We start from the raw sequence: 16,306 nt of genomic DNA on the forward strand, positions 1-16,306 counted from the left end.
GGTTATTAAAAGTCATTAGACCAGGAGGGGGTTTAAGTACATGTTACCTTAAGTGATTTTGTATTTCATCAATAGAGATATTGTGGTGTAGACTAACATGGCTTTAACGCATCTGTATTGTAACCGCCACCCGGGGGGGCCTACAAAACCTGGCCTAGTGGCAGGTAAAAGCAGCCCTGAGGGCCGTCACAAATCAAAATCGACCGACTTGGGAACCGCTGACTTTTTCCAGTTGCGCAGACTGTGTAAGCTGCCAGTAGAGAAGATCTGACTCCAGATCAGTGAAGTGAAAACGTAACCAAGACGTCATGGAGCAGGCGGAGGGTTGTGATTGGTCAATTCCTCTGTGTTATTGTGCTAGAGTCAGTACTGCATTACACGGCGCTGTGGGAGTTGCCAGTTAACCAAGCGTAAGCTTAAAAGCTTTAAAGGTACATTAAATGTTTAATTATCGTTTTATAAATGCTTTGAATCGTTTTGTAGTTTTCTGTTATTAGTCAGGGCCCTTCTTTATGAAGGCCCGTAGCTAGCGCGTTGTCATCAACGTTCGTAGCTAGCAAGTAACATCCGTTAATGTTATCGGTAAAAGACACAAGAAATGTCTGTCCTTTAATTGTGAACGGAATATATCATGCACGTTATTTTTCAGAAGGAGTTGGCAATAGTTTTTAATTCGAGTTATTCAGCTGAACGGCTGTTGGAAGTGCGAAGTTTTAATGCTTTGGTTGTATTCTTTTCCCACTCTGAAAACCTCTGATTTGCTCCATCGGTTTCTGCTGGGTCTACTTAAAGTCTCTTTGGTTTGGAAAACGTCGACTAGACAGCACAACACAACACATTCACAGCTGTCACTGTACCGAATGCTGCAATACAGCGTCGAGCTGACACGGAAAACAGGTAACAGCTGACACGGCTTCGCAGGCCTCGAAAACGTAGTAGACTGGAGTGGCATACAACATACAACGCTAATTTAAATGTAGCCGTGTGCTGTTTTCTGTCTTTGGTCGAGACGTGCTTTTGGCAAATTATTAAAGAGGAAGTTACAACTTTAAACATATGCTGTAATTCCCAAACTTCACAGTTCTTTTTCTAACTTCGTTCGGTGTTTCACTATGGGAATCGCCTCGGCGTGACCCTACTACGGAAGCTCCAATTACACCACGTCTGTCCTTGACAGACAGGTCGCACTGTGCCACGGGGCCCCGCCCCCTGCACTTATACAGTCGACCATCCCTCCTCACATCATTCTCGCTTTCTTTTTTGTAATGTGTGTATGTGTTTTCCCCCTTAACAGTCTTGAGATAGTTGGGAAGGTGGAGAGGGGCTATGGCTGCTGTGAATCACCCAGGCTACCCATCCAGGCACTCATTTTACAATGATGATGAAAATGATTGCCTGAACTACTACGGAACCTTGTCTCTCCATGAGGTCTTTGAAATAGTTGGTTCTCAGCTGACAGAGACTGACGTTGAAACGCTGTCTTTCCTTGTGAATGAAACCTGTCCAGCACCGCTCCCTCTCGATCCAGCGGGCTGGACAGTAGAGCCATTTTTGGTTGATGAAAACGACCCGGGCATGTCCCCGAGTCCTGAGCTTCAAAAGGCCTGGAGGCGGTTAAAGCCGAGTAGCTCCCACCAGGAACCCTTAGCGGTGTCATGTAAGCCCAAGATTGGCGTTGACTTGTTGTTAGAGCTGGAGAGGAGAGGGTACCTGAGCGATGGTAACCTGGAGCCACTACTGCAACTACTGAGAGTCCTCACTCGCCATGACCTGCTGCCTTTTGTGTCCCACAAGAAAAGGAGGACTGGTGAGGATGTGCACATTTTCACTTTTTTGAGATCATGTTGACTTTCTTTGGTGGTTGTCTCTCTCTCTCTCTTTCTCTACGATGGCGTTTTAGACTGTGTCAGCCCATTACTGTGTTCCTGTCCTAATAGCTTAATGCTGACTTATCTTATGTTTTTATGCTTTTCAGTATCTCCAGAGAGAATTGGAGAGAGTTATGAAATGGAGAACAAAGAGTTGGTGTGCAGCTCTGGAATTCCGCAGAGCCCCAGACAGACCGAAATACCGTCGCCGTCTTTCACACAGCAATTGAGGAGCGGTAAGGGCACTATATACAGGGTTCGTACAGATGCTTGAAAGTCTGGAAAATGCTTGATTTTCAATCGAGTGTTTTAAAGTTTTGAAATGTGCTTGAAATCTGAACACTGTGCTGGAAAATGCTGGATTTTCTCTTTATTGACCAGTGTCGTAATTCAACTAATTTTTTTATTATGTAAATTTAAAAAAAAATCTGTCGCAATGTTTTCTTCGCCACCGTCTTGTATGCACGAGTGCAGTTGCTCCCCTTGTTTTCTTTCCTGGCGCACGCGCCACACCTGGCGATCGCTCCAGGAATTATCCAGAACCACGAGTCGCTGCTCATGGACCTATTGCTCCCGATTACCATACCAGATATCCGTTTCCATTTGGTTATGACGAGGCCCTAATAACCGGCAGGCATAGGCTACTGTACGGCTGCAAAAAGTACCTCCAGCTGTAGCAGGCTACACAATGGGGGAATCGGCACTTAGAAGTCATGCCAAAGGTAAATCAGTTTAGAATTTTTTTTTCGTTAAAACTTATCGGACAATGTCACTCTGGATGACAGTTCATTCGTGTTCTTTTTTGTAAGTTGCACCAAATCCCGAGTTTGTATGTGTTATTGACTAGTTGATACAAGTAAATAGCATGCTAAATTGATGCTCAACACCGTTAGCAATTAGCTGACCAGCTAGTTCTCAATAGTGTATTGCTCCAAATCCATGTTGTTAGCTAGATAACGTAAGCTTGGGGGTTACTTCATTGTGACGTGATGTTACACTCAGCGGGGTTAGCTCGATGCAGCTCCCATAACAAGTTGTAGGCCTATAACCTAATCCATTAGTCACACTTTAGTGAGATTAGTTACAGAACCAAGATCCAACATTTTAATTTTGTGAAGTTGTCGAAGTCGAGAACGGTCTTTGCTGTCAAGTGATTTCAGTCCACAGTCTCAGCATGTTAACGCTATGTCGCCATATTTGTACTGATGCTTTATTGGACCAGAGCCCACTTAGTCCCATTTACGTTCTGAAATCATGGACATATATTGGCTTAAATACCTTTTTTTTATTTGACTGAAAGACCGTTTTGGGAGGATCACTTTTTGGCAACACACCAACATACACAAACTGTAATCTGGAAACCTAGCAATATTGAAAATGTCTGGTCAGACACAAGCTCATGCGTGCGTGCGTGCGTGCAGGGCCGCCCATAAGGGGTAGAAAGTGGGAAAGCTTTCTAGGGCCCAGCCCTTGGGGGGCCCATGGTCTTCAGAGGCCAAGAACCTAACTGAGCCTAACATTATTTTTAACAGAAATATTCACTATAACCATTTAAAACTTGCACAACCATAACGACAAAACAAACATTTTAAATATTGTAACTTGGGTAAAATGCAAATATCTACTCCTCTGCTACCCTCTGCTTCATGTCCGTCCTGTGTGCATGGCACGCTGAAAAGAAGTCGCTAACACCAATTTTAAAAAGCCTGGCTCAGAGCCATTAGCTGTTTATATTTACGATTTTGACATTTCGGGGAACGGGCTAGGCGGGGCACTGGCTCTGAGAGACACATATTAACGTGGTTAGTAAACATAAACAAACATTCGCCAAGTGTTCGCTAGAGATTAGCTTTGCCTTTTAGACATCATAACATACTCCCCCACCCTTACCCAGGGCAGGTGGACTGGGTACCACAAAACTGATCTGAGGGGGAATGGAGGCTGGCCAGGTAACTTGTATAACTTATAATTTGACCCTTTATACAGTATATGCCTTGTTGGCTTCCCACCTAGTTATAGTAATGTGTTAATCAAAAAATAAATATCAATTTGTTCTCCCAGGAATTTTAGAATCTTTCAGCCCAGCCTTCATTTAATTTGAACTCTCAAAAAACAATCTAGTCTTGAAGAGCTTTTTTAAGTTTGAGTTACAGTAAAATTATTTCCTTGATTAATTCAGGTGTCTCCATATCAGATAAATGTAGTTTTTTAATGTATACATTTCCTTTACTTTTTTGTGCCATATGGTTACAAAATTTGGTTTTGATATATTGTTGTACAGTTTTGGCTGGATTATTTTACCTGAGTCGTCCTGCTACTTGTGTCTGGGTGTTATTCTATGAATTGTGAAAAGTATTTGGACCCCTCAGGTAAAACAGAAAACATTCTTATAAAGTTGACAAGGTAATTACTTCCTGAGTCTACAAACAGGTTTAAATTTCTTAACGTACATTTTTGTGTTAAAGAATTTCCCTTAGGGGACAATAAGGTCCAAAGTCTTTGATCTATGTCTTCAGGTTGACGCCAGCAGCCAGGTACAATTTGAAAAATTTTCCATGAGTTTCATGTCACATACTGAACATACTGCATAGACAACCAGACCCAGGTGTCACACCATAAGGATGTCTGACCAGTTCTTTACTGCACCTCAGGGGCGGCCCGCAGCATAGGCAATGTCTGTAATAGTGTCCTTTGTTGTTGCCTGCTCCTGTGATAAACCTAGTGAATACTCAAGAAAACCAATGTTATTTTGTAAAAATCTGTTGAATATTAAGCAATTGCGTGAGTTTTAGGGTATTACAATAAATTGGTAAGTAAGTCAGAAATGTGCTACTATTTTTAAAAACATATACAGTATAATAAATCACAAAAGAGTCCTTTTTCTCACTTGAGCTACTGTTCCCCAAACTCTCGCTGCACGTCCCTAGTTGATAAGATAGTTAGTCTATCTACAAATACATGTATGTGTTTATTTAGGGATGAGCGCACACACACACACACACACACACACACACACACAGATTGATACAAGTGAAGTATGAGTAAGGGGGGCCCATTGACAGGAGGTTTTCAGGGGCCCAGCCATTTGTGTCGGCGTGTGTGTGTGTGTGTGTGTGTGTGTGTGTGTGTGTGTGTGTGTGTGTGTGTGTGTGTGTGTGTGTGTGTGTGTGTGTGTGTGTGTGTGTGTGTGTGTGTGTGTGTGTGTGTGTGTGTGTGTGTGTGTGTGTGTGTGTGTGTGTGTGTGTGTGTGTGTGTGTGTGTGTGTGTGTGTGTGTGTGTGTGTGTGTGTGTGTGAAATAAGTTATTAATTAGTAACCATTTCCTACATCTAGACCTATTGATTATCATTATGGCATTTTCAACTGAATCACAGCAGCACTGATATAGTGACAATATGCTCCATCTCATGTGATATTGCTCAAGTAGGCCTACAGGTGAAACTCGAAAAATTTGAATATCGTGCAAAAGTTCATTTATTTCAGTAATTCAACTTAAAAGGTGAAACTAAAATATTATATACTCATTACATGTAAAGTGAGATATTTCAAGCCTTCATTTGTTATACTTGTATTTATTATGGTTTACAGCTTATGAAAACCCCAAGTTCAAAATCTCTGAACATTTTAATATTACATAAAAATCAATAAAAAAGGGATTTTAAATACAGAAATGTCGGCCCTATATAAAGTATAATCATCGATATGTACTCAGTACGTGGTTTGGGCCCCTTTTGAATGAATTCTGGCCTCAATTCCAATTCATTTTCCATGATATTCTAATAATATGAGTATCACCTGTATAGTCATGTTGTTATTAACCTGATTGATGGTCATTTTGGGCATATGAACTAAACTGATAAAGGTCTCCTTAGGGCCATACTGCAAATTGGTGATTGTCCATATACATTATATGAACACTCCCATTTTACAGATAAGGCAATGTATGAAATCATAAGCATTTATTTATATACTGTATATTTACAGCTTCGTCTTCCTTGAAAAAGTTGACATGTTATCTTGATAGTGCTGGAAAAGTGCTTGAATTTTACTCTTAAAAAGCTGTACGAACCCTGTATATAGTATTTATCACTCTGGGAGTGGCACTTACCGGTAGTAGCTACCTGTACCTGTACCTGTACCTGTACCTGTACCTGTTTTTGTGTTTAAGTGGCACTCCTTTCTGACATCCTTTTGTTGTTGTAGTAATGCATGTTGTTCAAGTTGAAGCGGTTTTTCATTAAAGTTACCATACAATCAGTTGTAGAATGAAATGTCATTTTATTTAAAAAAAAAATGTTTAAAGATATTTTTTGGGCATTTTTATGCTTTATTTGATAGTGCAGAGAGACAGAGGTGAAATGGGGCAGAGAGGGGAATGACATGCAGAGAACGACCGCGGGTGGGAATCGAACCCGGGTCTGCTGCTGGGCCCGGCCCGGGAGGGGGACGCCTTACCAACTGAGCTAAAGGCGCCCCCTAAATGTCATTTTATTTAAGTGACATTCCATACATGTAGGGTGAAAAAAAGGATGTTTTGATCAGATATACTAAAAATGGATAAATATGGTGCAATTATCAGATATAGGATAGACCGAAACAGACAAATACAAAAAAATAAAAAATACAGCGGCAATTCCTCGCAAAGAAAGCCCACCCATTGCTCAAATTTCATCTAGCAAAACCGCAAACTAATTCCATGCATGTTGTGTCAGGTATTTACCCTCCGATGCCTGGCTCATCTGAAGGGAGGAGGATGAGGAAGAAGAGGGGACATGGCTGGAGCCGCAGATCCAAGAAAACCAGCAACCAGTGCCAGCCACTGCCTCCGCCACCATCACCGCAACATAAAGTGTCCTGCAGTAAGTGCTACTCCTGCTTTCTTAACCTTCTCTTAACCTGTCCAGCTTTTAGTTTTTCATATTTTTTACCTCCTATCTTCATCATGTCATTTTTCCCTTAAATTATTTCCCCATATTTCCCTTACCGGTAATTGCATAAACTAAAATTTCACTCAGTTTTAATCGCTTGATATATCTTCTCCTACATCACCAACTTTCCTGTTTTGTCTCCTTAATACTGATGTTGTTTGACAATGCTGAGCCTTAGCTTAAGTTAGTGAGTTACTCCTAACTCATACACGCTACAAGGTAATGATTGTGCGGAATCTGTTTATCCGCTCCCTTTTGGGGGTTTAAAGTGCAGGGAGAAGGTTTTCCATATTACTAACACACATCAGAAAAATCCTACCAATAACTACAATCCAGTTGATCATGAATAGCAGCAGTCAACTCCAGCCAGACAAACACTGTGGGACAAATATTAAATGGAGAGGGTTTTGCCTGCAGAAGGTCAACATACTACTTTGCTAAAACACAGTTGAACTACACAGAATCAAAATGAAGCACACCTGTAAAAAATAATCCTTATTGCATTAAAACCTCACTTAAATATCAGAGGAGTTTACTATGAATTTGATTCTGTTACATAGGCCATGACTGTGGTACTTTTCTGGTTGTTTTTTGTGTAAACACTTGTGTAACCAAACTTACTTGTTTGGTCAAACAACTCAATTTTGTTTCTCATGGCATAAGAATGTCAATCTCAAACTTATAAAAAAAATCCAAGGTCTCTGTCCGATTTACAAATCCAGCAGAAATGGTTCCAAACAATTCTTGCTTCTGTTAGTCACAGAACAAAATGTAGCTTGCCCTTCCCGTTCAGTTGACTGACCTTTACTACTCTAACTGTTCTGACTATGTTTAGACTACAGTATCTCCTTAACTGTCTTTAGTAAACATACAATGTCAGGGAGATTTTGTTGCCCTATCCATGTCTCCATCTGGCTCCTCTTTACATTCTATCCCCCTCATATCACCTTTTTCTAACCCATTGGACTATGTCCTGATGATGATGTGCTAAGAGGACATAGTGGTTGTCTCTTTTCTGTTGGTCTAATCTTTTTGAACGAGTTGTCCTGTCACCACAAGATGCAGTCCTTGTTCCGCCTCATTGTCAAGCTTCATACAAAGTTGTCACAAGTTGAATCACAAACTTCACATATCTTCCTGAAAATAATTTAAGCAGTTGTTCGAAACAATCTAACTCCACTGGAAAGCTGCTCTGTGTAATCCTTTATCCATAATATCCTGTTCCACATTTCAACTATTTCCTGCCTTTTTGGTCAATTAATGTGAGTTCCTCTCACCACAATACAATTCAGATAACACCAATACCCCTTTTCCACTGGTCAAAAAAACTGTTTAAACCCGCTAAGATCTGGCTTTTATGTGCAATGGGAATGGTTACACCCAGTATTTAGACCCTCAAGTAGACACCGGTTTTTCTCAACTAGGCTCAGCTCGGTTTTCAGTGTAAATGTAACAACCAGGTGAACCGGCTAATTTCTATCATATCACGCATTGTGTTTAGTAACAATAGCCTGTTTATTTATTCAATAATAACGGCTCCACCACTATGAGACAGTTTACTGTTAGTTAGGTTTTCGTTTCAGGTTGTGCTGCCGTGAGACGCAGCTCACGGAGCTGGTGAGAGCTGCATGCACTTGTTTTTGAGTTATTTATGCTGGGTCAAAATTCTGGGTTTTTTGGGGCACCTTTTTTTAGTGTTTAGAATAAAAGTGTGTGTTTCTGTTGGTGAAACATGTGAGTAAAAAACACCTTGGAGCTGCGGTCTACACAGGAGGTCACATATAGTCATCCTAATAAAGATAGTGAAGATCTCTCTAAGTTGCAAGCAAAACTATAAAATAGAGTGCCCTCCGTCCGTCTCTCTCTGGGCAGTGGGAAAGTGGGCAATTGTCTTTTTTAAGCGGGTCTACTGTTTTCTTTTTTTAACGAGGGTCGACCCGCTAAAAATAGAAAATTTTATTTTTTGGTGGAAAAGGGGTATAACTAACATCTGTTGCCCTTTGTGTTAAACATGTCTAACTCATTGAACTATAACTTCTAAAATATTTCTTTTGAATGTCAATTGATGCTTGTTGGTCAGAATTACTTAACAATACAAAGAACTGATCATTCCGACTCGATCAAAAAACAAAAATCAATCGATGAAGGCCGCCCTTCTTAGCTATTCAGGATGAGTGATGTGCCTATGCCTTTAAAAATGTTGCTGTCTTGACTCCACATTTGATTCCACCAGGTTGACTCAGGATTGTGACTCAGATCGAAGTAACCTAAGACACAATGGATCGTGGAGACAGGGGGAGACTGAGGATCAAAACAAAACAGTCTGTCAGTCCGTACTGTCCATACATACTGCAGTGTGCGTGATCCAGTCAGTCATGCGCTCTCTCACAAGTCTGGGCCGATGCCTAAGGTAAAAGAGGCTCCCCCCTGTTACAACAGGGGTTGGTGCAGCCACTTTGCTCTGTATACGATGCTTGTCTATCATAATGTAGCATCCTCCTACCCTACTTCCCTCAGGGAAACCTAATTTGCTCTCAAACAATTACCCTGTAATGTTCTTTAGTGTTGTGCTCTGTGGATGAGAAACTATTCAGTTTGAGATTCCTTTATTTATTTATGTCTGACAAGGGTTGTTGGTGTCAGTGTTTCACAGAACTGACAGAGTCCTCAGCAGTACGCCTCATGTCTTTTCAAAAGAATTCGAACCGATGTTTAAGCCAAGCATGCAAAAAAGACAACTCAAAATTAATCTGTTCTCACTAAAGCCATGACAATGGGTATGTTAGTTGAAAGTGTATATTAAATGTCCTGATATTCTCTGTGGATAATAACACTGGTGAACTCACTTTCACAAACAGGGGCCAACTAACTGCTTCTGTGTATATCTATAGGCAGGGCTGTTGCTGTCTTCACTATTAATGTACAGGTGTTGACATTTCCACAGATTTCTGTTAATTGTGTCAGACAACTACGACTATAGTAAGAAAGTAATTTGATGACAGCTCAATGTCAGCCTTTTCCTATGCAGTTAGTATTTGACACCCTAGATCAAAACACTTTTATACTTGCAACCACATTTGTATTGTTTTATATATTGAAAAATAGGGAAAAAAACAGTTTTTATAATTTTATGTAATGTTAAATGAAATTGGCAGATATACATTTTTATTTTATTTTGAACAGCTAGGTAAAGGGACTGGCAAGACTTAACAACAATTCCTAATACCATTTACAGCAAGAAAAAACTGAAAATGTATATTATATTTGTTTTGTAAACCCAGCAAGGACACAGCAATCAGTTGGTTATGTCTAGTTTGAATTACCGTGTTGGACATGTTTGTGAAAGTGCCAGTTATTACTGCATGTGGGAAACCTTTTTGGGCAATTCTTTCACCTCACACTATCTTCATTACAAGTGGTTGTAGACATCTTCCTTACGGTTAAATCGAATTCCATTGCCAACGACTGCTGCTGTAATTGTTGTGCATATGACAAATAAACACTCTTGAATATCAAATCACATTGGCTAACTAAAACTTAATATAAGCCAGTTTATAAAAGTGCTCATTTGGATACACATCTTTTCATAAGGACCGGCCCTGTATTTGTTTTGTAACCTTTACTCAAGCAGTTCTGAGGAAAATAACCCAACAGTGCTCTGCTGAAGGAAGCTCCTGCTGTATCTCATCTCTGCCCTATGTTTGCCCTGGGTGTGCGCCTGCCAAGAGGGGGCAGAGATAGATAGGGCGGTGCAGTCCAATGCTGGCCCCTAGCATTTGAACAGACCTCAAATATTCTTTCTTGTCATGATACATCTCTCAGATCATTTTCAGTAAAATGTCTCAATTACATTCCTACTATGACAACTGCTGTTCAAAATGCCCATAAGGTGGTTTTGTGCTAAATGGGTTGCCTCTGAAGGCCCTTACTTGATTCAAAGGACACATCTGACTAATGTTACAGTTGGATGTCAGTGATTCTGGAGAATGCTTGTCAAAATAACTTTTTGTCAAATCCATGAATATCTCCTCACAATCTTAACTGTCTGTTCTGTGTGTGCACAGTGTTAATACACAACCTAGGCTCTGTAAAGGGCATGTTTCTAGCTAAGTTGGGTCCCCTCCTTTTTAACATACATGTTTACAGAGCCTAGGCTTTGTATTAACACCATATTATGTATTACAGCACACACAGTATGGACAAGTAGTGCATCATGAGGAGATATTCATTTATTTTGAAAAAAATATATTTTGACTGCTGACTTGACCTTTTAAATAATAAGTTGGTTAGGGTAAGGACATTTGTCAAGTTAGGAGTAGTCACAAGCAACCCAGTTAGACAGAACCATGTAGCTGTAAAGCATTTCTGAGCTGAACTTAACAACTGTTGCCCTGAATCAAACCCCATTATAACTAAGAGAAGTGAGTGCTGTGCCATGCCTGCTTGATGTTGAAAAACAACCGTATCGACAAATCTCCAACCCACTTGTCTCTTTCTCTTCTTTCTGTGTTCGCAGTTCTAAACAGACCAACCTGTGTGTCAGGAAAACAGTATCCTTGCACACAATGAGAGGGAGAGAACGAACATTAAATGCTCAAACTACGCAAAATGGTACAGAGAGTGATTTTTGTCTATGGGGAAAAGAGATTTCTGTCTCTCAGTACTCCCCTAACTATCCACTCTCTTGGTCAGTCATTCAGCAGAAAACGGATCGATAAAGAGTTGAAGCGCTCCGTGCCAAGTGACTCCTCGTAAATGGGTACTTAAACTTTTTTTTTGGCTTGGGGAGGGTCGAGATGGAAGCCAAACGAGCTTGGTGTTTAAAGTGAGAAAATGAAAGCTGTGCTTCCTAATGTCCTGTCTAATGGATGTCTCTGTGTCTGATGAAGCGTAAAGTGCTCTGTAACCCTAACAAAATGACTATCATTGTGTTCCTGTTAGTTTAAATGGCCTTCTCCTCAGTGCCCTTATCTCTACCTCCATCCTGCTCAGTATGAAATGGGAAGGCAAAGATGGAGGCCATTCATAAATACAGTAATTGCATGAAGGCCAAGTGTTAATCATAGCCATAGCCCTCACACAGTGTAATGATCCATAAGGTCAAACAGTTAGGTGCACTATAACTTATAATTCATCTAAGTCCATCAATAATATTGTATGCGTTCAAAAAGTTAGGAGATACTTAGTAATGTGCCCCCCTTTTAAGAATTATGTCATATTTTTGTGCCTGAACGAATCCTGTCACTGCTAATTTGTCAATATGCTTGCAAGGATATTATACAACGTAATATTTCCAAACCCCATCTTTGAAGTTCCTATGTTTTATTGTTTTGCATTGGAAGCCTTTTTGACAGTGGTGAAAAGATAAAAACAGAAAAAAACAATAATTGGTTATTGTGCACACACTTCTCTTGCCGACTGCAGCTGGTCTTTAACTACAGGAATTCTCTGTATTTTGCTGCATTAAGTTTATCCTCTACATTCTCACGCAATACAGGGCCTGCTGTAGAAATGCACCCCCAAATGCACCCGAAGGTGTTTTCTCTGAGATTAAATAGGCCTTTAGTGGCCTTTTTCACTAGCTTTTGCACCAACCTACAATATTTAAGTACGGCATGCTACATCCTGCACTAAGCAGATAAGCATATTATTTGCTGTTGTTGACATTAATAAGATTCACAGACTGTTAGCAATCCACTTTAAATACATTTTGCAAAACAATAAAACAATGGAGATGAATAGCTGGAATTGTCACTTTAGGTTCTTTGATTACAGTCATGTCTACTTCAATGTGCACAACTTGTATCTGTATGTATTTTCAATGAATTGACTTACAGAAAGCTAGTTAGAGTAATATCAGTTATTTAAGCTGTTGTTATAGTCAGGGTTGAATAATTTACCAAATCACAACCAATGTGTAATTCCTGTAAAATGTGTTTCGTATTCTTGTACCATATTGCCTTCATAGATTTTTTTTTTTTTTTTTAGCAAACTAAAGTGTAAATTGAATTATCTCCTGGCTATGAATGGGATCTTAACTTCAAACCTGCATATTTTATACGTTTCTTAAACCATAATGCTTAAGTGTCTGCTTTGATCCAGTCCTTTTGTTCTTATTCTAATCTAATTGCAGCCTCATGAAGCGTGAATACAAAGCCAGTGTTTGCTTATCACTCTCCTACAAATGTTAAGACATGCAAAATCAATGCCTTAATTCAACATTTGCATTGCTAATGTTGGCCTTTTCCAAACTTTATGCCTCTTGAGTCTTTGCGCCATTCCTCCTTGCCCCCAACAAAATATGAATGGAGAGAGGGTAAACGTGACTGTTGAGTTCAAGCGTTTTAGTAGGATCATAGCATCTGTATAGTCAACCAGCTAAATACCTTGATGAGTTTACAAGTCAGGTTCTTGGTTCTAGTGAAATGGATGTGATTGGTAAATACTGTTTACCTCTACTGAAGGGGTTTGAGTGGGAGAGATGGGTTTTTGTTGCAGCGAAAGTCATCAGCAGCCTGTTCCCACTGGAAGCTCTGGAATAATGACATGGGGGACGATCTCAGCAGTGCTCTTGCTCAGTACAGTATGTATCCTCTGATCTTTCTCGCTGTGCAGTTGCATGACCACCAAACCTGTTCCTGCGAAACTCCAGCAGCTACCTGTTCGCTGCATTGAAAATGTTGATCTGAATTCATCTGGTGTTTTTAAACACCGGGCTGGAACAAAAAAAAAGCACTCCATGGCTTGACTCCTAAATTCATTTAATTGTCGTAAACGCACTTTATGGTAAGAGTGTCAAAGAAAATATCAACGATTTCTGTAGACCTTATAGGGTGTGAAATTTCCCTGCTTCAGTTTCTTCTTATTAATACTGGCAGTCATCAAGTTAACAGTTGACTTTAATACTTAAAACAATGCTATTTCTTGGGAAGAAAAGGAACTGCACTCCTGGCTGTTACATGGCATTTCTCTCGATGTTCAAGCATGTCAAATTAATTGTCACCTAATGAAACTGAAGGGGTTGCTGAAGTATTTAGAACAAAACAATGCACACAGTTGAGTTGGTAAAGCTCCAGTGTTCCTCATGCACAGTTTGCTCTGCCCTGCTGCACCATTATATATGCTCCTTTTGTCAGGAATGTCAAGTAATCAAATCTACAATTTCCAGTCCAGTAGTCAGACTACATTCTCTTTTTGGAAACGTACTCCTCTTGAGACCCTTTTTTAAAAATCTCTTCTTAAAGTAATGCACTTAGTCGAGCTGTTTTCTAATGTTTGTTTTTTTTTGTCCCCGTTTCTCTTCCCCTTCTTTTTTGACTTTCCAATTTGACTTCACCTCTTTGATACCTTTTCTGTAACCTATTCTTCTCTTTCCTCACCCTTCACTCCTTTTTGTCTTTTCTCCCCCCTCCCTTGCCTCACCCTCTATCTTTACTGTTCCCTTTACTCTTCCTGCCATTATTTCACCCCTCCACCCCCCCCCCCCCCCACCCCCATTGTTCCATCACTGCTCCCTCCTTTCCTCTACCATTATCAGATATCCGCATGCGCGTCCGGGCCGAGTACCTGGAGCATGAGCAGGCGCTCCGTGCCAGTGTCTCCTCGGACAAACAGCAGCCCCTGGAGCGGCAGTTTGAGTTGTTCAGACAGTCCAACTCACTGCTCCGTGGCAGAGACCTGGGTTCCATCGTCTGCGAAATCAAGTTCACAGATCTGGAAAACCTGGAGGCCTTCTGGCTGGACTACCTGAGCGGAGATCTGCTGGAGGCCCTGAAGGGAGTCTTCATCACCGACTCCCTGAGGAGGGCAGCGGGCAGGGAGGGCGTGCGCCTGCTGATCAGTGTGGACCAGGATGACTACGAGTGGGGCTGGAGGCACCTGAGAGATAATAGAACGCATTCGCACAGTAATGGTGGGCACCCAGAGAGTCACTGGGCTGGATAGGCTGATAACGCTCTTTTGGGGTGTGTTATATTAACTTTGAAAAATGGGAATACTAGGAAATTCTATTGAAAGTTATGATTATTATAGTCAAATTTTGGAAGCATTTTTAAAGGCCCCCCTTTCTATTTTCAATCCATGTTATCACCACTAGATGGCAGCACATACATCTGTTTTTTGTTCATAACCAGCCTTATGATTTCAGATTTGTCAGTTTTAAGTTGAAACATTACCATTTATTTGTGAAAGAAAAATTATTAATGATGAATAGTTGTGTTTTCCCTTTTGGATTAATGCGCAGGTGATACTTTGTAGGACACCAGGATGTATCAATATTTTTCTTAGTCTGAGTGAGCAAAGATGGTGGACATACAGATTCCAACATGGGTCTGTGATGCTTAAATAGAAGACAGACCATTACACTTGACAAATCGTGCTTCACCTTGACAGTCGCTTCCCCCTCATTGACAAGTTACACTTGAGAAATAATGGTGTTGCCAACTGGCACTTCGACTTAAAATTTAAAAGGACAAAGTAACCTGCAGAGAAAAGTTTCTGATCTTTAGAAATGTATGTGAGAATTGAGAAGTGATGACAAAGTGGGCTTCCCTCAGTAGAGATTGACCTTTGTGTCTAACTTTGGAAAGCCTAGTCCACCCATATACACCTTGATAACAAACACTGGGATTCTCAGCCCTGTGTACCTCGATAACTTGACTTGTGATTGCCGTGGTCAGTGGATACGGCAGTTGCCAGTAGATGACAGCAGTGATTAGGGGCTAGGCCTCAGTAGACCATGGAAGATTCATCATCCAAAGCTTGTCAACAGCAACCCAGATAATGCAATGGTGGTTTGTGTCCGGGCTTCCAGCTAGGCCTCAGCAAGTGCTTCTCTCAGCAAGTAATGCACAGGACAGTGCGTCCGTCAATAGAAGTGATGTTGGGGAGATCAAAATCAAAGGTGCACATCCCAGCTCCACTCGGCTCTGCTATGTAGGCCCAGTAGAGTGGCTCACGGACAGCTGTCTACTCACCCTGCTGGAACTAATGCCTGGACTTCACTCATAGAAGACGATCAATAAGGCCCCTCCTCTAAGTCCCTTCATACAGGCACGACTTAAGCAGGCAGACTCGCTACTGTTTGAAGTGCAAGGGTCTGCAAGGCCAGGCAGAGGGAAAGACAATGGACATATTTCCTTTCTACATTTTGTCTTCGTTAAATTGATTTGTTAATGTATGATTGTGTTTATTAGAGAAAAACAATTAACTAATTCAGGAGAAGGTTTTTGTTGGAAGAAAAAATATTTTGGAATGGCAACTGTTTTTGTGGAAATATTTTAATATTATTTCTGTTGTATAATAAAGATTTATTGGCCTAAAGCTTTTTGAATATTATTGACCTTTTTAATTTACATAACAACAATGAATCACTAGATAATGTTGCTGCAATTTTAATATTTGCTGGTGAGCGAAGAACATTATTCAAACGAAGGTATTCTTTTTACTATTAGTTTTCAAAATAAGCCTTTTACAGATTTAATTGAACTTAGCGCCATGGGTCAACTGCAAT

The 16,306-nt window shown here is 40.5% G+C and overlaps 1 protein-coding gene across 2 annotated transcripts; it reads left to right on the forward strand.

Annotated features, from left to right (window-relative positions):
* The first annotated feature begins 313 nt into the window (after nt 1–313).
* dedd1 (death effector domain-containing 1) lies at nt 314–16,062 on the forward strand. 2 transcript variants are annotated; one of them, XM_080039826.1, is made up of 6 exons: nt 314–431; nt 793–897; nt 1,295–1,807; nt 1,976–2,104; nt 6,580–6,726; nt 14,333–16,062. In XM_080039826.1, exons 3-6 carry the CDS (start codon nt 1,327–1,329, stop codon nt 14,737–14,739), a joined length of 1,164 nt encoding a protein of 387 aa, XP_079895952.1. In that variant the 5' UTR covers nt 314–431; nt 793–897; nt 1,295–1,326; the 3' UTR covers nt 14,740–16,062. The 2 variants fall into 2 exon arrangements, with proteins under 2 accessions (XP_079895952.1, XP_079895953.1); XM_080039827.1 differs by lacking the exon at nt 793–897 and having other exon boundaries at nt 330–431.
* Nucleotides 16,063–16,306: the final 244 nt, after the last annotated feature.

Source organism: Ammodytes marinus, assembly GCF_949987685.1.
Source record: "Ammodytes marinus genome assembly, chromosome: 13".
In the NCBI taxonomy this organism is placed as follows: domain Eukaryota; kingdom Metazoa; phylum Chordata; class Actinopteri; order Uranoscopiformes; family Ammodytidae; genus Ammodytes; species Ammodytes marinus.